The sequence below is a fragment of the Psammomys obesus genome, unplaced genomic scaffold, assembly GCF_907164565.1.
Source record: "Psammomys obesus unplaced genomic scaffold, mPsaObe1.curated_primary_1811, whole genome shotgun sequence".
Taxonomy (NCBI): domain Eukaryota; kingdom Metazoa; phylum Chordata; class Mammalia; order Rodentia; family Muridae; genus Psammomys; species Psammomys obesus.
The window spans coordinates 7,871,938-7,894,833 of record NW_026591918.1 but is presented as its reverse complement, the minus strand read 5'-3'; the positions used below and the strand labels follow the sequence as shown (position 1 = coordinate 7,894,833).

Here is a 22,896-nt window from a genome sequence, read left to right as displayed (position 1 = left end):
TGGCCAAGCTTGCCGACTCTATATGGGCCCATGGCCATATGTAGCATGGTTAGCAGGCCCTGCAGAGGCCTGGCTTCTGTTCCCTCCATGTCTTTGTTGTTCCCGAAGCTCAAAGGTGAGTAGTGTGTGTGGTGAGGCAGACTTGAAGAACATTCTTTCCTCCAGGCACCCCTTGGAGGCTGTGTGAGCTTCCTACTGTGCGTTCTTGACTTGCCGTAGCTAGCAGGCTTTCCTCTGGGTTTAGCTCAGGCCACTAGTGACCTCCCCGCTGCCAGTTCCTTTGAAGATGATTATTTCATGGCTCATTTGGAAGATTCTCTCCATGGATATGGTCCAGGATGGTCCATAGCATGGTCTCAGGATGCTGGGTAATTCCTCGCTGCTCCTTGAGATGGGCTAATTTCCCATCCTTGCTGCAGGTTGCTTGAGACTTCTCAGGAGTTCTCTAGGTATCTTTATTTTGTGTCTCCTTGTCTTGAGGACTGCCTCATGAGCTGACCCAAGGCCCATAGGAGGCTGGCTGGCCTGAAAGGTTGTAAGAGAAGATTTAGGAAGAAAGTGCAGATTTTAGAATTATGGATATTTAAACAAGAAAAAGATCTGAAAACATTTTTAACTTAAATGAGCAAGACTTCCTTAACTTGGGAATGGAAATATATTCTGAAGTTTGTTTAGTCAGCCCCCTCTGAAATAAATATAATTACAGCAATGATATCATTTCTGTTTAAAATGTTTGAAAAGGTATCAAGACAAGTGATTAAGGCCTAATTGTTTGCCAAATTTTCTTTAAAGTTAGATTTTTTGGGGGTTTCTGTGCCAAAAAACATCTTAGACTGATGAACATATAGTTCTCTTCGCTGATTTTGGCTGGGTTTTAATGAGATGACTACTTTCATAGTTGCGGACATGGATTTAGGTTGGTCCTACGCCCCACAGCGCCAGAATTCAATCCAAGAAAAAAAAACAAAAAACCTCTCTCAGTAGTGCTGATGCACACTTGAATAGCTCGAGTGTAAGATCTTTTCCCTGGCCAAGGGCACACAGTGACTTTCCAGAGGGTTGGTCCCTCATGCCAGGTGGGTTTTGAGGTTCTGTGCCCTGGCTTGCCTTCTCCCCGCTGGCACTATGGTTCTCTCAGCTCCCTGTAGGCACAGCCTTCAGAAGACATTACAGAGCATTCCCATCCTTGGTTATCCAGGTCATACTGATGCAGGCCAGGATGGGCACAGAAACTTGTGCTGTAGCCACTGTGACCGGCTTTCATCTGAGAGTCACTAGTTCACGTGCTTATGTGCCTGCTAAACTAAACTATGAGATAGCTATCATTTACCACCTACTTGTGGTAGATACTAAGACACAAAAGCCACACTTTCCCCCAAAATAGACTTTAAGCCTACATTAATGCTAGGATGAAAGAAGTGATTCTTGGCTGGCTTGGAGATCATTTCCAGCACTGCTAAGAAATTAATGTGTTGACATTTACTGTGTCAGCTTATATAATAAACAGAATATCCATCCACCATCAATCCATCTATCTATCCATTTCCCGTGGCTCTCTTACCTCTTCCCCAATGTTAAGAACCTCATGAATTCTCTTTTTACCCAGAACATGAAGACAGGGCTCCAATATGTTGGCCCTGTCTGTTCACCCTTCTTCCTGAACTGCTTTTCCATGTCTGCTGGCTCTCTCTTTCCTGTGTAGTAGCTCAAGCAGAGAACCTTTCACTAGGTTTCAGTGGAGAGTAGATGGATACCCTTTTTGCTGTGTTAGTATGTTATCTGGGGCTTCTACATGAGTATTGGGTGATATTCTCAATTCTCTTTTTTATCTAAATATTTTGTTTCTATTCATTTTTGCTGAATTTTTCTTTATTTTTGACAACTTAATACAGGAATACAATGAAACTTGACCATATCTAATTCCCATTTTCATTCTCTGGTTCCCCCATAAACTCTACAACATGTCTCTTTCCCAACTTAATATCTCTCTCTCTTTTTTTTTTTTTTAATAATCCAGTAAACTTACTTAGTGCTGTGTAAATGTGCACGGGTATGGGGCATGGGAAATCCACCAGTGGCCATGTCCTCAATAGAGAATGATCTCCAGAGGTGGGTGTGGCAACACATTCTTTAATCACGTCACTCAAGAGGGAAGCAGGAGTATCTCTATGAGTTTAAGGCCAGCCAGGACCACATAGTAAACGCTAGGATAGCCAAGGCTACGTGGACATCCTAAGACATCCTAAGAGACTCAGTCTCTTATACTCAGCACTGTGAGCAGCTGTGTATCTCTCCATTGCCCACTGCCCACTGCAAAAGGAACCTTCTCTGATCAACGTTGAGGGCAGCTCAGGTCTATGGGTATTTGTGTAACTATTTAGAATATAGTTTGACAGCATATACATCTAGAAAAAGGATAACACCAGGTTCTTTTTAAAGGCTGCAGATTTACTTCTCCGACTTGGAGCTTATGAGAGAGAATGCATGGAATTTTGCTGGTGAGTTCATTTTTGCAGCTGGATCAGGAGCAGTCCACACTGACCTCTTGCACTGATGTGGGTCCTTTGTTTTCTATTTGTTTTGTAGGTAATTTCCTTTTATTTCTTTGTTCTTGTTATCAGGGGGGGTGACCTTCTTTTTCTTAAGTATCCTCCACTCTAGTTTAGAATCACCATGATAAAATGTAAAAGAATGTAGTCTCGCCCCCTTTTCCTTCCTCCTTCCTCACCTCCCCCTCTCTCCCTCCTTCTCAAACTCTCTCCTTCTCCTCCCTTCCATTTCTACCTTTTCTCCTCTCCCTCATATCATCTCCTTATTCTTTTGCCTTCTCCTTTCCTCCTGTCTCTCCTCTTTTCTTGATAAGACTGGCTGGGAATTTGTGGTCTTCCTGTCCCAGACTTCAGAGAGCTAGGGTTATAGCCATATATCACCCCTAACTTCCTTGTGACATTTTTGCCTCTATAAACCCCAAACTCTCAGATAAGTAGCTGTGTCATATGCTTGTGTGAGCCCCCAGTGTAGGCACATGCTGAGTACCCAAGAAACCCAGGGCTTCAGGAAGGATTGCTGCACCTGTGTGCGAGCAGCCCCAGCCAGGTTCTGTAGAAACTTCTGGCCTTACTAACAGATGGAGGTATCAGTCTAGCTGTCTGCCTGTGCATTAAAGCAGGGCCACTAAGCTGCTGGGCACAGTGATTTCAGCTTCAGAAAGAAGTTAAAATAGTGCTGTTTTCAGACATTTTAGTTGACACACAGGTACAGAATGGCCTTCCTACCAATTAGTGAAGCTGTTCTAGTGATGGTTTTACGAAAATCCTAACATCCCTGACTAATTAGATGAGGCTTTTGTTCACGTAGAGTTGTATAAAAAGCAAGGTTCACATTGTTGCTGCAGCTGGCCTTTGTACTCACCACCTGGCTGCATGGACTCTAGGAGTGCTGATGTTCCACATGCTCCTGCATTTGAAGAGCAAGCTCCTGCAGGGCGCATGCTGGTGGTGCAGGATGTCTCAGCAGTGCTACCACTGCAGTTGTGACTGCTGCTGCTGTCCTGAGAGATGCATACTCCAACCCCTTGAGGTGGTTGTAGCAGAGACCTCAATATAAGGTTGTGTTTCCTCTCCGCATATATGTGTGTGTGTGTGTGTGTGTGCGTGTGAATAATATATAATATGTAACATGTGATGTGTAATATATAACAGATATAATAACATGAACATTATAATAAGTATATTATACATGTATATACACATATGTATTTTATATAATATATAACATATTATACATATATATTTATTACATAAACACATTATGATATATTATACATATATACATTTGAAAAGGAATAGTTGTGGTAACAGTTTGTCTGGGAACCACTTTTTCATAAGTCAGTTGAAACAAAATGACACTTAATAGTTTTTGTTTCTATTTTTTCTTTTCTGCTTGAAAGGCAGGGTCTCTGTATAAACTAGAATGGACTGAAACTTACTTTGTAACACAGTGTAGTCAATCTTCCTTCATTGGTTTCCTACGTGCTGAGATTATGGGCATTTGCTACCATGCCTACTTGACACATTTTCTACATCTATACATAGGCTCCCAAATGCTGTAATATTTAGCCTTATATATATAGCAGGCTCATGATCAGGAAATCAAGTGGGTTGGCTGAATTCTAAGATATATATATGTATTTCAGAACTGGTATTTGCATTATTGTATCACAGAAAAGAGATATATAAATAGTTTTAAAAAATGGGCAGACATCGGAAGTCAGTAAACAGCTTTTGCAATAGCCGGATTTATTGTTACTGACACGATAAGCAGGTTGGTTCTTTGCTCCCCCTTATCCCTCACACTTTGGAGAATTCTTTCTGTTTGCCAGGCCTTGCTAGCCAGCAGCTTGTCTGTGAATATGTCCTGATGAACGCAGGGACTCTTTTTTTCCCCCACCATCATCTTTGAACCCACAACAGGATGGCTGTTGGATTTGAATGTGCGTGAAGATTTCCTTACTTTTCCAAATGCATCTGTTCATCTCTTTCGGTTACTTTTTCTGTTTCAGGATCAGGTATCAGGTTGTTCTTTCTCCCATAGCACAGTGTGAGAGCATTTGCTGCAGGAGGTTAAAACAGCTGGGAGAACGCAGCCACTTGGGATCCAGAAGGTAGACTTTCCCAGCTAGGGAATTACTAACTATGGTCCTGACTGATGGTTGCTAAAGCTGGTTAAGCTTCTGGGAGCTGCATTTGCTGAGGAGAAGAAAGGGGTTCTGCAGTGTAGGGAGACAGGTAGGCAATCTCACAGGGAAACACCCCCTTCTAAGAGTTTCATTCTGAATGCTAATATTATCAGAAAGCACTGTATTTTATGTACTTTTAAAGAAAATATACTGAAATGCATAAACATGAGAATCCAAGTGACTTTGGAGCAAATGGCTGTTTCCCACAGCATGCTTGCCAGTTTCTGTGACGCATAGTGTAGTCTTAGGATGCTCTACCCAGATGACTGAGCTGGGAAAGAAAACACAGACTTAGTGAGCATTCATCATTGCAGATTCTGAAGACGAATCAGTCCTGGATTTCCAACCTTTTTTTTTTTTTCTTCTTTCTTTTTTTTAATGTCCTGTCTTCCAAAACCATGGATTCAGCCACAACCATATCACAAGGTGCAAGACAGGGCTTTGCTGATGGAGTTTAGGTGAAAGGTGGCCTTGGAGGATGGGCCACCTGTGTCACCCTCTGTCACCTTCTGGCCGCCTTTTCTGTTTTCCCATTAGTTATCTCCCACAGACTATGGAGGTTCAAAAAAGTCAGTTAAGGCTTCTTACCCTGAGGGTCCAGCCCTGTCATGCATGCACATCACTGTGTCCACTTCAAATCATTCTTGGTGATGACCCGTTTCTCACCCCTCCTCTGTGTCCAGCTGCACCTGACCCATTGAGAAGGAAGACTCCGTGCTGTGTTTCCCACACAGGATAGAGCTTTCCTGCTTCTCACCCAGGCTCCGATCTCTGCTTTAGCCGTTATGTCTTGCCTGATAAGCCTTTCCGAGATTATTCCTTGATTATCTTTAAGAGTTATCAAAAAGGTCTCTCTCTCTCTCTCTCTCTCTCTCTCTGTGTGTGTGTGTGTGTGTGTGTGTGTGTGTGAATGCCCTCTTCTCTGAGTTGTGGCCTGTGGGTTGTTTTACCTACCACCACTGTCAGGATACATAACAGCTCTATCCCACGGTTAGGATATTTATTTATCCTACCCCTTTGTGTTTACACTTCTCTCTTACCAGAATCCTTGTGTGGTGATTTGCATAGTGTCACTGTGAAGGTGGGGTTTTGAGGTCCTAAATGCTTAAGCTATGCCCAGTGTGAAAAACATTCAGTCTCTTCCTTGCTGCCTGGGAATTAAGATATAGACCTCTCAGCTCTTTCTTCAGCATCATGTCTGACTGGACGCTGCCATGCTTCCCACCACGATGATAATAGACGAACCCCTGAACCTGTAAGATAGCCCTGAATGAAAGGTTTTCCTTTACAAGAGTTTCCTTGGTCTTGGTATTTCTTCATAGCAATAAAACCTTAACTAAGATTCCTTGGCAACTAGTGATACATGCTGTCACATAGTTTTGTCTTTTCTAGAGTGTTGTATACAAGTAGAATCGCTCAGCCCGATGCCCTTGAGACTACCCATGCTAACTAATGTGTGCCGCTTGTTAGTTCCTCTATAGGGGTCAATATTATTGTATTTATGGATGTGTCATCTTTCAGCCATTCATCTTTGAAGGAGATTTGTGTTCTTTATAGTCTTTGGTCGTCATGAACAGAGCTTTTACAAACATGCAGGTTTCTGTGGAAATGCTAATTCTTCACTTCTCTTGTGTCTACGCCACGGACTGAGATTGCTGGATCATACACTCAGTGTGTTTATACATATAATAAACTGTATCCCAGAGTGGCCATGCCATTTGGCATTCTGTTGAGAATGCGTGAGAGTTCCAGTTGTTTAGAACCCTTTCCAACGCCTGAGTGTCTCCATTTTCAGTCTAACCCTTTTCTAATAAGTGTGTGGTAATTTTTGCTTTCCTAATGGATGATGGTGGACATCATTTTTCACTTATTCCCCTTTGCTCATCCTTTTTGGTGTAGGCTTCCTTCCATTCTTTGCCCATTTCCAACACTGGTTTGTTTGCTTTCTAGCTGCAGGACTTGGGCAGTCCCTCATGGATCCTGAATTCAGGTCTTTTCAGCAGACACATAATTGGCAAGTGTTATCTGAAGCTTGTCTTTTCACTCAATGTTTTTGCAGAGCAAATGTTTTCAAGTTTCTTTTAAATTGGACATGCTTTTTGTATCATATTCAATAATCTTTGCCCAATTGTAGACAGTAAAGCTTCTTTGTAGTGTGTTCATCTTAGAAACTTTATAGTTGTAACATTAAGATTTCAGATCCATTTTGAGGGCATTTTTATAGGCTGTATGAGGTTCTTGCAGGTTTCCTGTTCTTACAGGTTTCTAATGGTTTCATGGCTAGCTTTCCCAGATGACTTGTCTTTGAGTGCTTGTTAAAAATGATGGGCTGGAGTCAGATGGTAGGGTTGAAAGGCCCCCCTTTTCTGAGAAATAGGGGAAGGGAATGGGGGGAAGAGGAAGGGAGAGTGGGACCGGGAGGAGATGAGGGAAGGGGCTACAATCGGGATGTAAAGTGAATAAATTATAAAAAATAAATTTAAATTAAAAAAACACTAAAAAAATCATTTGGCCATAGGAACTCATTTCTGTTCCCTGATCTGTGTTTAGACATCATCATGGACACTGATATCTGTAGCTTTGTCATAGATCTTAAAATTGGATTGTGTAAGTTCTCAATATTCAAAATTGTTTTGCCTCTTTACGAGAGAATTCCTTTGTCTTTTTACATACATTTTAAATTGTTTCTTTCTAAACTAAAAAAATAAAATAAAATGTGATGAGATTTTGACTGCCTTTAGTCTGTAGATCAATTTGTGGAGAATTAGCATCTCAAGTATATGTTGTTTTTTCCAGTTCATGAGTACAGTATGCTTATATAGGTCCTCTTTTTATATGTCCTTTTCCCCTCTATACAAGTTTTTAATAGAACAGCTTCAAAAAATACAAAATATTGATTTTTTTCGAAATATGTATCAATCAAAAATATAATTGAAATGTCAAGAACAAAAAAATAATAACATGGCGCCCAGGAAACCACAGTAGGAGTTAGTCAACACATGCTTTACACGTCTACCCCACTGGTTCAGGATTGCAGCATGCTTGACCACAGCAGCTATTACAAGGATGCAAGAGGAAGACTCAGCAATTCTGACCTGGTAGTCGCAGTGGAGACAGAAACCTAGACCATCGCCACGCCAGCCTTTCCTCACACCTGTAATCCCAGCACTTGGGAGGCTGAGGCAGAACTGTCACAGGGCACCAAGAGAAGCCCCGGCGACTGTGCAGCAGTGTCCCGTGAGGCTGACACAGGCTTGGGAACCTGGTGCTGTTCCGGAGCCGTCTCAAAAGCAGAGAATGTCTGGCGATTAGTACTGGAAGCTGCGCTTGGTCTGGATGTCATCGAGAATCTGCTGCCGTTCCTCATCTTCAAAACACCCTTCCGGGCTTGGAATGAGAGCTTTGGATTCTTCAGCAGTCTCAGGGCAAAGATTGGCTAAACAGGCCAACTCAAACTTACATAGCTTTTTCTGGTGAAGCAAGCTACGAACGCTGGCAATCGTCTCTCTGTTTTTGAATCGACTGAAATGGGCTGTATAGTTTAGGGTCTTCATGAAGACCTCGGAAAGTTCCTGCTCATCCTCTGCACTTTCATTCTGTTGCTTTCGATGCTCCAGAAGCATGTGAACTTCAGAGTTTAGGAGTGTCTCAGCCGTCTCAAACTCTTTGGGAAAGAGGAGCTGGGAGGCGTCCTCTTCTATGTCGCCAGCCCGCGGGTCACTTCCACCTGCCACCATTGTTTTAGTTATATGTCTTCTTTGAGTCATTTGGATGTATGATTATTATTTCATTTAAATCAAGTGTATTGTTCGGCATCACTGGAGAAGCATTCAGTCTTTCCCCATTATTTGATGTAGTTGTGAGCATTGCGTGGCCCTTGTTAGGCTGAGGTGCCTCAGTTTCTTTTGTTGTCAGGCTTACTGAATCATTTTGTGGTGATAAGTTACTGGATTCTATCAGATGACTTTTCTGCTTCTGTGGAGAAGTCATGTGCTCTCTGCCCTTCATTCCCTCTGCATGGCATACTACGTTGTTCCTTTATTTGAATGTAATCTCATGTGTCTCACTTGATCATGAACAAAATTTCTCTGTTTATATGACAAGTTCAGTTTGCTAGTATGTGTTTGACGATTATCTTACTTTTTCATTATTTATTTAATGTGTCTGAGTGTTTTGTCTGAATGTGTATGCCATATATGTGCCTAGTGCCCAGAGAGGCCAGGAGAGTGTCAGCTCCCCTGGAACTGGAGTTATGGATGATTGTAGCCGTCATGTCAGTGCTGGGAACTAACCCGGCTCCTTTCCAAGGGCAGCTAGTGCTCTTACCTGCTGAGCCATCTCTCCAACCCTTGGATGACATTTTTAATGGCTGTATTCATAAATGATTGTTAGCTTTTTTTTTTTTTTGCGATATCTTTGGTGTTTTTGTATATTTCCGCTACTTCTGTTTTGTGCTTTTGAAGGATTGATATGAATTCTTTAAGCCCTTGGAAGGCTTTGCTAAGTGGGACGGGCTCAGACTTTTCTCTGTAGAAAGGTTTTAAATTAATAATCAGGATTTCTGTTTACTCGAGGCTTGTTTTGACTTTTTACATCTTTACATCTTGTATCTTCTTTTTCAGTCATTATTTCCCCCTAACAACGTGTCCATTCCATCTAGCATCTCTGTTAGTAGGATTTAAGAATGATTTCTACATTATTTCCCCCCTGGGATTTTCGTTTCCCCTCAGTTTCAAAGGCTGTTTATGGCTGATACAGACTTCTGAATTGGCCATTACCTTCTTTTAGCTCTGCATTCTGCCTTGTGATCCCCATGGTTTCTTCTGGGAAAACTGTAATTATGAAAACTATTATTCCTGATATATTACTTTCTTCTAGATTTTTCAGTTGTCTCTAGTTTTCAGCAGTTTGATTATAGTCTGTCTGGCGGTAGAATCTGCATTTCTTGGAACTGTAAATTGACCTCTCTTGCCAAATATGAGAACTTACTGTCTGCATTAAAAATTTTTTTTCCTTGTTCTGAGACTTTGGTGATGTGAATGTTAGACATGCTAGCATCTCCCCACGGGTCTCTGAGACTCTCTCTGCTCTTACACTTCTTTTCTCATGCCTCTTTGAATATTCTATTCACCTGTATTCGCGATCACTCACTATTTCTTCTGTTGCTTCCATTGTTCCATTGCATCCATCTGGTGATATTTTTGAAGGTTTTGTTTATATATATATATATATTTTTTTTTCTGAGCGCTTGGATTTCTTTTTTTTTTTTTTTTTTTTTGTGAGGGGAGGATAAGTCTACCATCTTTCAATCCGTGCAAGAGTACTCTGTCTTCCTGCAGATGCTCACTGTAGTTCCTTTAAGTTGTTTGATTATTCTAATATTCATGTCACCGGGAGTGATTGCCCTTCCACTGCCAGGTGACTTTCCTGAGTATATTTGGGTTATATTATATGCATTATTGAATATGGGTTGAACATATCTAATCTGAAAATCTGAAATTCAAAGTGATCCAAGATCCACACATGTGAAAACTGCCATGATATTACAGTGGAAATTTCCACATCTGTACAGACGCACAACACATAGTGTATGATCACCTTAAATACAAGGTCCAAATGAAGTGTGAATGAATTTTGTGCCTTAACTTGGATCCTATTCCAAAAATACCTCGTTAAGTATATGCAAAAATTCCAAACGCTGCAGTGTCCTGGCCACTTCTGGTCTCAAGGGACACGGAAGCTGTATGATGTTATGATGCTTCTATGGGTTTTGTCCAGGTCCGGTGCAGGCAGGTAATTGCGCTGTTCTGCTTTTCTTCTTTGGGCTGTGTCTGCAGTATCACTTCTGCGTCAGTCTTTATGATGTGGTTTATGTCTGTTCTCCAGCTGGGAAGTGAGCTGTCCCAGAGTGGAGAATCTCAAGGCCACTGACTCTGCTGGTTAGGGTCAGATCCAGAGCTCCTCTCTGCAGTCTCTCTGACAGTATCTGATTTCCCAGAGCCCTCTATTGCCGTCCTTTAAATGTAAAGTCAGAATTCTCTACTAGGATGCATGATTTTCTTTGACCATGATCAGGATCAGGAAGCAGATAGCTAGAAAAGAGGAAGAAAAAGAAAACAAACAATGGGATTTCACCCTGTGCCCTGGAGACTAGCTCTTCTTGGGAGAAACATTCTCTGGGAGTTTTGGTGTCTGCCCAGCTGAATGGCCCTGCTCTTTGGCCCTGCAGGGTGTCCCAACTGGGGCTGGAGTGGGAATAAAAAAATAAATAAATAAAAGCAAAGCTCTAGTGAGGCTTTCTCTGAATGTGGAGTTTGCTCCTTGGGCTAAAAAGCAAGGAGGTGTTCTTTTCTCTGGGTTTTTTTGTCTAGACACACTGAGCATTTTTGGGTGCCAGGTTGCCTTTGGAGTGATACTGGGAGAAGAGGATGCAAAAGGAAAATTCAGAACTGTTTTGAAGGTATTCTGAATTCCAGTTTCTATTCCCCAGTCTCCGTGTTCCCATTTACAGTTCACAGTCCTTAGATGCCCTGTGTTTTCTGCCCAGCTTTTCATTGGCGTGGACTGGGCCAAGGGTGGGCGTTCTTATCCGTTCTTGCCTGCAGCTGCAGCCCTCTCGTTAGAGTTAGCACTGTTGTTTGTAACACAAACCCTGCGTGGGTGGGGATTGGTTTATCAAGCTTGTTTCTGTGGATTTCTAGGTTGTGTTTTTAACATGCATCGTGGCATTGTGAAATGCCGCTTGTGATGAGATTAGCTTACCTCTGATTTAACTCACAGGATGACAGACTGTCTGGAAAGGGCCGAAGAGCAAACATTTTTAGCCTGTCAGTGAGGGTGCTGAGGTGAGAAACAGCCACACAACACAACTGATGGGATGCTTGTGCTCCAGGCAGACCTTGGTGACTGGTGCTGAAGGGCTGTTTTCGTATATTTCACATGTGTGTGCTTTTTCCTCTCAGGAGAGTTGTGAATCCATTCACAGGGTCTGCCTGCATCTTTTGCTAAGCCGTCCCTTTCAGCACTGCCACATGGGGACCTGCCTTGGTGTATATTTTGGTGGGGGCAAGCGGAGCTCTAGGAGCAGACAGGAAATCTCTGGAAAAGGTAGCATGCCTCATCCTCGAGGGTTGTGAGCAACGGAGAACAAGCTGGCGCTGCTACCATCTGTGGCGGTTGTTGACTGAGAGCCGGGCAGCTATAAAGGGAAAGAAAGTAAACATTTTACTTCCTTCTCATCTCCAGTTTTTCACAGTATATCCCTAGATTATGTTTTGCTTATTTTAGAGTTAGCTCCTTAAGCTAATGCTGGTCCCCCCCTCCCTTCCTTTCCCTCTCTCCTCTCCCTTTCTGTCCCCTCTCTTCCTCTTTCCTTCCCTCCCTCCTTCCTTTGCCCTTTTCTCCTTCCCTGCCTCTTGTTTATTTATGTTTTTTGAGACAAGATGTTGCTGTATAGCCCAGGCTGGCCTTACCCTCTCCACCTTGGTGGCTTGTGCTGAAATTTGGTTTTCTTCCAAATTTTATGCTTTTATGTGCTTCTTCCTCTCAGGAAAGGGAAGAATCTATTCATGGTTCTACCTTAGTGCTGGCATTGTCGGAGTGTGCTACCCGTACCCAGCTTAAGTCACTACAATTTGGTTAGTATGTTTTCTTTGTATGAAGCCAGTGATAAAATTAGGAAAGGAGAGGCCTTGATGCAGTACTGAGTGTTCCTGGTTTGTAATGTTTGGCTATAGTGGAGTATTTCTTTAACACATTATGAAAACATTTTTTCTTTTGCTTTTGTTTATTCTACAGGTTTTTAAAAAAATTTCCTTTATGTGTTTGTCTTGACTATGTGGTTCATTTAATTTCGTTTTTACTTTATCTGTATGAGTGTTTGTCTGCATGTATGAATGTATACCACGTATGTGCCTGGTGCCTTTGAAGGTTGGAAGAGGGTGTTGGATATCCTGGGACTGGAGTTGGAGGTGGTTGTGAGCCAACATATGGGTTCTGGGAAATGAACCTGGGGCCTCTGTAAGAATAGTGCTCTTAAGCCAGAGCTGAGGTGTCCCTCCAGCCCCTTAAATTTTTTAATGTAATTAGAAAAGAAAAATATAAACAGTCATTTAAGAAAGTAATGAAAGCCAGGTGTGGTGGCACATGCCTACAATCCCAGCAGAGGCAGGAGGATAGCTATTAGTTCAAGGCTTGCTTGGTCTACAAAGTTAGTCTAGCACAGCCAAGGGTACACAGAGAAACCTTGTCTCAAAACAACGAACAAACAAAAAACAAAGCATAAAGAAGGGAAGAAAGGAATGAAATTCCAGTTTGCTTCTTTCTTTTGTTATTTTTGTAGAAAGCAGCATTCCCATTTTACCTCAGCAACTCAGACACAGTGTCTGCTTTTTGGAGCATAGATTCAGCCACCTTAAATAGTCTCAGCTGCTGATCCCTTTCCTGAAGAGCGGTTAAGATGAATAGTAGGACCGTAATGGCTCCAAAGCTTGGGGGGTGCTTCGAGGATTTAGTGGGGGCGGGGGTTAGTTGCACTGAGCTGTTCTAGCCCGGTTCACATAGATGTCGTGCTGTTAGTGCAGGGCTGAGCAAACACTGTGGCTCTCCTGTGTGAGCAGCAAGCCCTGTGGACACAGGCATGTGCTTTCTGACGTGTATCTCCAGACGTATAAACCTTCAAACCAAGTGGGAATTTCTGTTGACCCATTTGTTGGCAAAACATAGCCTGAAATACGGGAGCCCAAGCTGATGCTGTTCTGAGAGTCAGCTTGTGTTCTGCACTTCAAAGCCTTTTGAAGGTGTTCATTGGTTCTTTAAAGCTCCTTTGTAGAGTTTTGTAAATATTAGCAGCAAGCCTGTGTTCTAGCATGTCTAATCATCCCCAAGTTCTCTTGATCCTGTGTGAGTCCTTTGCTAGTTTTTGCCCTGGTTAGCATCAGTTTTTCGGGTTTTCACCTGAGACATATCAAAGTGTATTGTTCGAGCTCTTTCTGAAGTGTTGGGTACTCATTTCCTGAAAGCTAAAACTTTTTGAATTCCAAAACACACCTGACCATATTAGTCTCCAGTAAGGGATTATGGATGGTGTTAATGCCTCAGACTCTATGAAGCACACCCATTGTTTGTCAGTATTCAGTTGAGGTGACACAGGCCCAGGGAGGGTGAATAACCATCTACAGGTAACACAGTTCTGCGAGTTGCAGAGGTGCAATGGGAACCTACGTGTGATTGCAGCTTGCCAGGCTTGCTGCTGCTCTGTTTATCCATGGTCAGACGGAACGCTGCTGGGGGAGGGGTTAGTGAGAGCCTGGAAAGAAGGCAGCGCAGCTGCTGCTGCTCTTGCAGGAGAGCTTGTAGAGGTCACCTTTTGTTTTTGAGTTGATACCGAGGACTCCTTAAGTAGTTAACTTTAGAGACAGTAAAATTGTGAACTCACACTACCTCCCGACTAAAGCATTTTTCACCATGTGTCTCTCCATAGCCTACACCTCTCACAGCGGGGCCATTATCTAGAGTGTTGTAAGTTAAAAAATATATACTGTAGTCTTTTAAGTTTTTAGTTTACTGTGTAAAGCAGTGCCTTTCATTATAGCATTTTTGTACACACATGTCATTATATTCTGATCTTACTCAGGCTCCCTCCCTACGGGCCCCCTCACCCCCACCCACCTTGCTGGCACCCTGCCCATACAGACAGACACATATGTTTCATCACCCTCTTTCCCTTCTTGTCTTTCTTGCGATATCTTCCTCCCCTCTCATGCCACCTTTCTATTTTAATGCCCTCTTACCATAAATTTAAATCTATATTCTGTATATGAGATGTTCAATATTTGTCCTCTGAGTTTGACTTTTTTTCCTTTACATGATCTTCAGCTCTGCCAATTTCCTTCCAAATGTAATGATTTAATTTTTTTTTTACCTCTAAAATACTTTTATTGTGTATCACATTTTCTTTATACATTCACCTCTTGGTGGTGGTCTAGGCTGGCTTTGTACCTTTGTTGTTGTGAACAGCTCAGTAATAAAAATGGATACGTATGTGTCTTTGTCGGGTGCTGACTCAGATGGCATCACGTGTGTACCAGGAATGGGTTAGCCGGGGGGGTCATAGGTAGTTGAATTTTTAGTTTTTTTGAGGAATGTCCACATCTACTCCCATAAATGGCTGCTCCAGTTTACACCCCCAGTAGCAGGAAACAAGGATCTCTTTTCTACATCCTCCCTAGCACTTGTCTTGACTGGGGTGAGGTAGATTCTCAAAGCAGTTTTAATTTGTGTTTTCCAAATATTTATTTACCATTTGTATTTTTTTTTTTCTTTTGAGAGCTATTTATTTGGTTCAGTAGCCCATTTATTTGGATTATTTGTTTTTTTAGTGTTTCGTTTTTACAGATCTTTATGTATCTTTGATATTAATTCTCTGTCAAGTGCGTAGTTGGCAAAGACCTTTTCCTTCTGTTCTGTAGACTATTTCTTCAAAAAGGTTTTAAATTTCATATAATTCCATTCCTCAGGTCTGATTATTTTCTATGCTTTTTAAAGTCCTTTTTAGAAAGTTTTTGCCTGTGTGTATTTGTGATGCTTTGAATGAGAGTGGCTCCCATAGGCTCATGCATTTGAATGATTCCCCTCCCCTCCCCCCCGTTGGTGGAACTGTTTGGAAAGGTTCAGGAGGTGTGGCCTTGAAGGAGGTGTGTCACTGAGGGGCAGATTTTGAGGTCTCAAAAGCCCACACCAGTTAGCTTGTTCTCGGCCTTATGGTTGTGGATGAGATGTTCTTTCTGCTGCTGCTCCAGTGCCTGCCTACTTACCTGCCTGCCACCATGATCCCTGCCAAGATGGTCATGAACTCACCCTCAGGAGTTGTAAGACCCAAATTAATTACTTTCTTTTATAAGTTGCCTTGGTCATTGTATTTTAATCACAGAAACAAAAAAGTAGGACATCTATGTCTTGAAATGGCTTTCCTGTGCTTTCCTGTAGTATTTTCAAAGTTCCAAGTCTTACATTAAGGCCTTTGAACATTTGGAATTGATTTGTGTGCAGGATGAGAAATACCTAGTTCATTGTTCTTGTAGAAGATTTTTTTTTTCCAGTACCATTTGCTGAAACTACCCAATGTAAGTTTTAAGCCTTTGTTGAAAAGTTAGGAGGCTGAATCTGTGCTGGTTTGTTTCTGTGTCCTCTATTCTATCCCCTTGGCCTACATGTCTATTTTTGTGCCAGTACCATATTGTTTTTGATAGTATGACGGTAATATAATTTAAGATCAGGTGGTATGAAAATTTAAGTATTGTTTTTTTTTTTTTTTTTTCTACTTAGGATTGCTTTGGATATTCGGGGTCCTTATAACTGTAATATAAAATTTAGGAACTTTTTATACTTCTATAAATAATATAATTAGAATTTTGATGGAGAATTGTTACAACTATAGATTTGGTAATGTAGTCATTTTTACAATATTCTGCCAACCCATGAACATGGGGAGAATCTTTGCGTTTTCTAGTATTTAAAAAAAAATATTTCAAGGTTTCCATGGTGGAAGAAGAGAGGTCTGTCACTTCTCTGGTTAAGCTTATTTCTAGATGTTTTATTTTTTTTAATGCAATTATAAATAGATTTTTTTTTCAATTTCTTTCTCAGCAAGCTTATAGTTGGTTTACTAGAAAGTTGCTGATTTTTGTAAGTTAGTCTTGTAAGTTGCTACTTTGCTGAAAGTGTGTTTAAAGTACAAAAGTTTCCTGGCATGGACTTTAAGGTCTTAAATATATGAACATGTGCTTGCAAATAGAGATTCTTTGGCTACTTCTTCTGTTTGGATCCTTTGTCTTTCTCTTATCTTAGTTTGCTCTAGCTAAGACTTTAATGCTGTGTTGACTAATAGGGCTCCCTTGTCGTATTACTGAGTTTAGGGGAAATATTTTCTCCCTTCCATATAATATTGGCTGTAGGTTTGTCATATGTATCTTTTTTTATATTGAGGTATGTTTGTTCTGCTCCCAGCTTCTTCAGGGCTTTTGTCACAAAGAACATTGAGCTTTCACAAATGCCCTTTCTTTGAGATGATCATGTGATTTACATCCTTAAGTTTTTACATTGTATTGTATTATTGGTATCTGTACATTATATCAACTGTCATTCCTGGGATTAAACCAACTGGCATATGATTTTTAGTGTGACCTTGACTTAAATGCAGTGTTTTTAGTTTTGAGAATTTTTGCATTTATGCCAATTAAAGAACTTGTGGTTTTGATTTTCTGAGTTGTTTTCTAATATCTCAGTATTTCTACATAGATCTTTTCAAAATCTGAATCTCTTGGCTGACTTTTTCTTCCACATTTCTGACTTTTTCATCTACGTCGTTTCTTTTCTCACTCATTTCCCTGACATTTCCCTGTTTTTGCTGACTTTCTTGTCTGGATCCTGGGTTAAAGTCATCTCCTTGTTTGTATCCTCTTTGAAGTCATCAGCCATTTTACCAGTAAACTTTTGAAATAGTTTTTTAAACTTTGTACCTATTTTAGTATAATTGAAATTAGTATTGGAAGAGTTAAAATCTTTTGGTGAAATCACATTGCCTCCTGTTTTCGTGTTCCTTGTTGCACTGTTATTTTACTTCTTACGGTTTAAATGTCCCTCATTTTATTTGGAGATGCTTTTGTTTAACAGCCTACTTTTGAGGAGTCAGTCCCCCGTGCCACTCAATGGCTCTAAAACACTCAAAACAGCTCTAAAACTGGTATGAGCTGTACAAGCTATAAAGATACTTAAAATTAATTAAAGTCTACTTAATACATTAATAATGATCATGGAACTAAAATGGAAAAGTTAATGCAGAATGTACTGTGAAGATGAAAATCAGGATAAATATGGAAATAGTAAATGAAAGCTAAAATCAGGAAACAAGAAATGGAAATAGAGGAGAAACAAAGTTAAATGAAGAAAAAAGAAGTGGATAAAGATATCATGAAAAGAAGTCAGAACAGTAACAGGATAAAAGAAAAGATATTTTCTAGTAATCAAGAAGTTTTAAAGCAGAATTTAGTAGGTGTGTGAAGAGTAATAAAAATAAAAACATGAGGCTGGGCATGGTAGTGCATACCTTTAATCCTAACACTCAGGAAGCAGAGGCCAGAAGATTTCTGTGAGTTCAAGGCCAGCCTTGTCTATAGAGCGAGTTCAGACAGCCAGGGGCTCTGTTACACAGAGAAACTTTGTCTCAAAAAACTAAATCAAAACAACAACTAACAAACAACCCCACCCCCAATCCAAGAAATAAAAAACATGATTTTTGTTGTTTTGTTTTTTTTTTTAAATGAGATAAAGCTGGGCATGTTGGCACATGCCTGTAATCCCAGCACTCACGGAGGCAGAGGCAGGCAGATCTCTCTGAGTTTGAGGCCAGCCTCGTCTGCAAATGGAGTCCAGAATAGCCAAGGCTACACAGAGAAACCCTCTCTTGAAAAACAAAAACAAAAAACCAAAACAAACAAGAAACAAAAACAAAAAATGAGATAAAGTAGAAGGTGCCATGGAAAGAAAAAGGGGGATATACAGAAACAAAGGAAATAAAAAGGAAAAGAGATTAACAGTGAAAACGTATATAAATAGAATTATAATATAAGAAATATAAGAAAGAAAAGCCAAAAAGTTAAGGATACAAAGTAAGAATTACTGTTACAAGTGGAACAGGACAAATAAAAGGGGGTGCACAGGGACTGAAAGGAAAGAGAAGGGCGGGGGCAGCTTCTTTCTCGGGCTGCGAAAGGTGAACGTGGGAGCTGCCGCCTCTCCTGTGGTTTATGCCTGGCTGAGTCTGTGTCAGCCCGATGTCGGCTCGAGCTGGCTTCACTTGATGAGACTCCCTTCTTTGTGCTGGCCACGCTTAGTTCTGCTGGGAAGATCCTCTCGCCCTGCGGAGAGAGCGTTCACCATCCCTGCTGGGGTGACCGATGCTCTGGAGGAGAGGTGTCTCCTCCCACCCTGGGCCTGTGAGAAGCAAGCACAGCACTGAGGTCTGCAGGAGTGGAGAGCCCGTCTTTGTGAAGAGCTCCTAAGTGCAGAGACCAAAGGCTGTGTGTGTCATGCGCACGGCTGGCCTTCATTGTGTTCTGCACAGTGAGCAGCAGCTGGGAGGCTGTAGAGGTCCACGCACGCTCTGACCTCAGGCTGGGGACTACCGAAGTCTGGATTAGTTAGAGCTGACAAGGCACAATACGGCAGCAGGCTGAGCTTCCTTTCCACACCCACCTGAGCCGAGTCGCCTGCCACCTTCGTTCTCCAGCTTGTCAGTGTTTGGCCCTCTAGAATTGCCTACCACGGCCCTGGGGACGGTGGCAGGCAAAATTCAGGCTCCTTGATTTGTGGTTGTTTGCTGTTGTCAGGCCCCTGGGATAGCTTGGTTCTAAACAGTAGGGGTACCTCTTAAGGTGCTACCTCCACTGCCCGAGAGTCACACTGCGGCAAAATGCGCTTTCTCTCCACTGCGGACCCATCTACTGGTCAACCACATCTCAGGGTGCCTGGATCCGAAGCTTGTGAGGGCGGTAGCTTGTCCTGGCGGAAGGGTGGGCTGACCTTCTCCTCCTACCCCCATTGCCAGAAGCTGCTTAGCTCCAGCCGTGAGCTGCGTCCAGCCTGGCTCCCTTCTTGCTCATTTGGCTGGTGATGCGTGTTTTTCTCTGGGCATTTTCTCAGCTTTTCTATTATTGCCCTTCTACATTCCAGGGCACCTCCTTTTTCTGTCTGAAGTACAGCTGTTGATTTTCTTACCCAGCTCACACGAATGCAACTTTTAGTCCCCTGTCTAACCAGGAAATCGTATTCGTTGTTTTGTTATAACTATTTCATTCTTCAGCAACGTTTTCTTTAGCTTTAAAGCTTTAAAGTTTGAATAAATAAAATTATACCAAGCATGTTAGATTTCTATCACAAAATGCTTGAGAAAATCAACTTATGAAGAGAAAAGGTTTGTTGTGACTCATGGATTTGGAGGGGCCAGCCTTGATTGGTCTCATTGCTTTAGGACTGTGGCTGGGCAGTACCTTAAGTACAGGAGTATACAGCAGAGCAGACAACACATTTCATAAAGGTCTAGCAGCCAAATACGTGGAGACGGGACTGGTCTCTACAGTCTCTTTCAAGGGCATATACTCAGCAACACATGTACTCTTTCGAGGGCATGTACTCAAGACATCCTTCTGGGCCCCACCTCTTAAAAGTCTCCCCCACCTTGTGGCTGGGGAGTTAGTTCAGAGGTTAAGGGCACAGGCTGTTCCTTCAATGGACACAGGTTTGATCCCAGCACCCACATGGCAACTCCAGGGGACCCAAACCCATACACCGACAACAAAATAAAAATAGAGTTAGGAAAAACACTACCCACCTCCCAGTAGCACCACTCTGGATTCCTTTAACGCATGGCCGTTGGGGAGACATTCAGGGTGGGAACTGTAGCCTCAGAATGCTCTCTAGCTCATTTTCTCCCATCACGTTCAGCACTTTTCCTATAATTTATTTGTTTAAATTTGCTGTCCATCTGTTTGCATGTCTGCTACTGGTGGGTATTTGTGCTAGTTTTTTGTTTTGTTTTTTTTCTTCTTGGATTCAAATGGTGTCTGTTATCTCAGTTTCTCTTGGTGCACTTGTGCAGAGAGTGTCTCGAAGGTGAAGTGGTAACGCTGTAGCGTGTGCACCCGCTCTGCCCCTTCCGCGGGATTCTGCCCCTAAATGCTCCTTCGGTAAGGTGGAAGTGCTCTGACTGCCTTCAGATCCTTGCTAATGCTTGATGTCAAAATTTAAAATTTTTCAATCTAATTGTTCTAAAAGGGTATGTCATTGTGATTTTATTATGCATTTCCCCAGTGACTAATGACATTGAACATATTTTTAAACCACCACTTAATTTTCCGCTTCTGTGAGATGTCTGTTTAGTTTCCTGTCCATTTTTTTTCTCTCCTGGATTGTCTGCTTCACACTGACTTACTGAAATTCCTTATATGGTCTGTAAACTGACATTTGTTGATTATATGTTGTAGATATACTTTTCTAGCGTGTGACTTGTCTGCTTTTTTTTTTTTTGTTTTACTTTTTGTGGCTTCTTTTGATGAACTAAAGTTATTAATTTTTAAAGAATATTAATTTTTTCTCGTGTATTTGTGAGTGCTTGTATGTATGTGTGTGTACCATGTGTTTGTGGAGGCCAGAGGGGCGTTGCGTCTCCTTGAACTGAGTCCCAGGCAGTTGTGAGCTGCCTGAAGCATTTAATTTTAATATAGTAAATGTATCCTTTCCTTTAGAATTTTTTTTAGTTTATTTAGCTGACATTTACGAAGTGCTGGACACATTCCTACATATTTATAAATGCTATTCACTTAATCTTCATAATAACATTAGAGGCGAGTATTATTATTCCCACCTTACAGGCCTGGAAGCTGAGTGGCGTGCTGAGGTTATGCCATTGGTGCATGTAGGGCTGGGAGGTGAGCTGGAGCAGCTAGAGAATGGCCTCTGGGCTGGAGAACGGGCTCAGCTGTTCTCACTGTCCCTCCAGAGGACCTGCTTTCCAGCACACACAGCCACTCACACTGAGTTCCGGCAGACCGACAGCCTCTTCTGGCCCCCATGGGCTCCCACACACAAGTGGCACACAGACACACATGCAAGCAAAACACTCACACGCATAAGCGGTTTCTTTAAGAGGTCTGCTGCAGCTTGATACATCATGAATTGTTTCCTGAAGCTTTTTCCTTTCGAACTTAGGTCTTGCATGCTATTGTAACAGACTTTTGTGTGGTGTGAGGAGGGTTCTGGTTCAATATTTTCCCATGAGTATGATCAGTTGTTGGGGACAGACAGCTTACATGGGTGGGATAGCTTTTATTTAGTTCTCTACATCAGTGCTTTTACCTCTTACTTCCCCAGCTCTTTCTGGAGTCTCTTGTTTTAGTAGTGCCTTTGTCTGTCCCTTTGCACTGTCATTTGGAGATAACTACACTTTTGTAAAAATTCTTGATATCTGGCAGGTCAAATCATTTCATATTGTCCTATTTTATCAGAAGTATCTTGGAAAATTTCTTACTCTTTGAAAAGAAAAATAACAGATTAAAAAAACAAACCTTGACAACATGTGCATGTTGGACCCTGGAAAATGATCTATGGTTGGTGCTATGGCAACTTGTTTCCTAAAAGGTCTGTGATTTCATGTGAGTGATGCGAACTCTACTTCTGTGCAGGGCAGGACACCTGCAGCAGGTAGGGGTGACTTCTGGAGGGTGTTTGACTCTTGCTAATTGGTGGGGAAGGAGAAAGTAAAAGAAAACTCACTTGATGGGCTACTGGCCTCCTCTCTTTAGGTGCAGTAGCAACAGTAATTCTGAAAACATGGAGGAGTGTGAAAACTATGTGGAACCATGTTTCCTATGAGTTCGTACGTTGAAAAGAAAAGGCCATCATTCTTCACACTCAAGTGGGAAAAACGTTAGCCAATTGATGTTCAATGGCTACCGCATGGTTTGTTACTTAACGCCGCTTTGATTCTGCTGGAGGGAGATAGACTAGAGGGCCTGGTCTTGGGGACGTATTTAGATGGCTACATGAGGCCAACATCAAACAGAATGTATAGTGAGCCTATTTAGGCATGAACAATCCTCTTTGGTGAACTTTCCATAGAAATATTTGTTTCACTTTCTCTAATGCTACAAATAGCTCACATTTCAGGTAACATTTATGCAAACCACAGCTTCCCCAACACTGTTGTCCGAAGTGTGAAACTTGGTGAGGCTCTGTATGTTCTCATAGTACTGCGGATCAAACACAGGGCCTAGACTAACCCCAGGCAAGTGTTCTGTCCCTGACCTACACTGGAGCACTGTGAAGGAGTGTGGATGTGATTTTGAGAATTCTAGGCTGGGAAAGTATCTCCAAGAAAATCTTGATGCTTTTGAGGACTGTGCAGCCCTCAAACTGACAGGGTCTTACCATGGCCCAAAGAAATATGTCATTGACTGGCGTTCCCGTTCATGTCTCATGTCTCTTTTCATCTGTGCTAGCCAGGCTGGCTTCCCTGCTCACTTTCCAAACACCGAGCACACTTTAACTCCTGGCTTTGCTCTCCTGCCTTCTGCCTGGGGTGTGCTTCTCCATGTGTGTTTGTG

The 22,896-nt window shown here is 41.9% G+C and overlaps 2 protein-coding genes across 3 annotated transcripts in view; one reads left to right on the top strand and one right to left on the bottom strand.

The window, feature by feature from the left end:
- The window catches only part of Cacna1d (calcium voltage-gated channel subunit alpha1 D), a 294,805-nt gene that overhangs the window by 47,402 nt on the left and 224,507 nt on the right, over positions 1 to 22,896 (top strand). The gene's annotated exons all lie outside the window — the stretch shown is intronic.
- LOC129680585 (DNA-directed RNA polymerase II subunit RPB4-like) lies at positions 7,970 to 8,475 on the bottom strand. The gene has a single exon (XM_055612231.1). It carries the CDS (start codon positions 8,473 to 8,475, stop codon positions 8,047 to 8,049), a length of 429 nt encoding a protein of 142 aa, XP_055468206.1. The 3' UTR covers positions 7,970 to 8,046.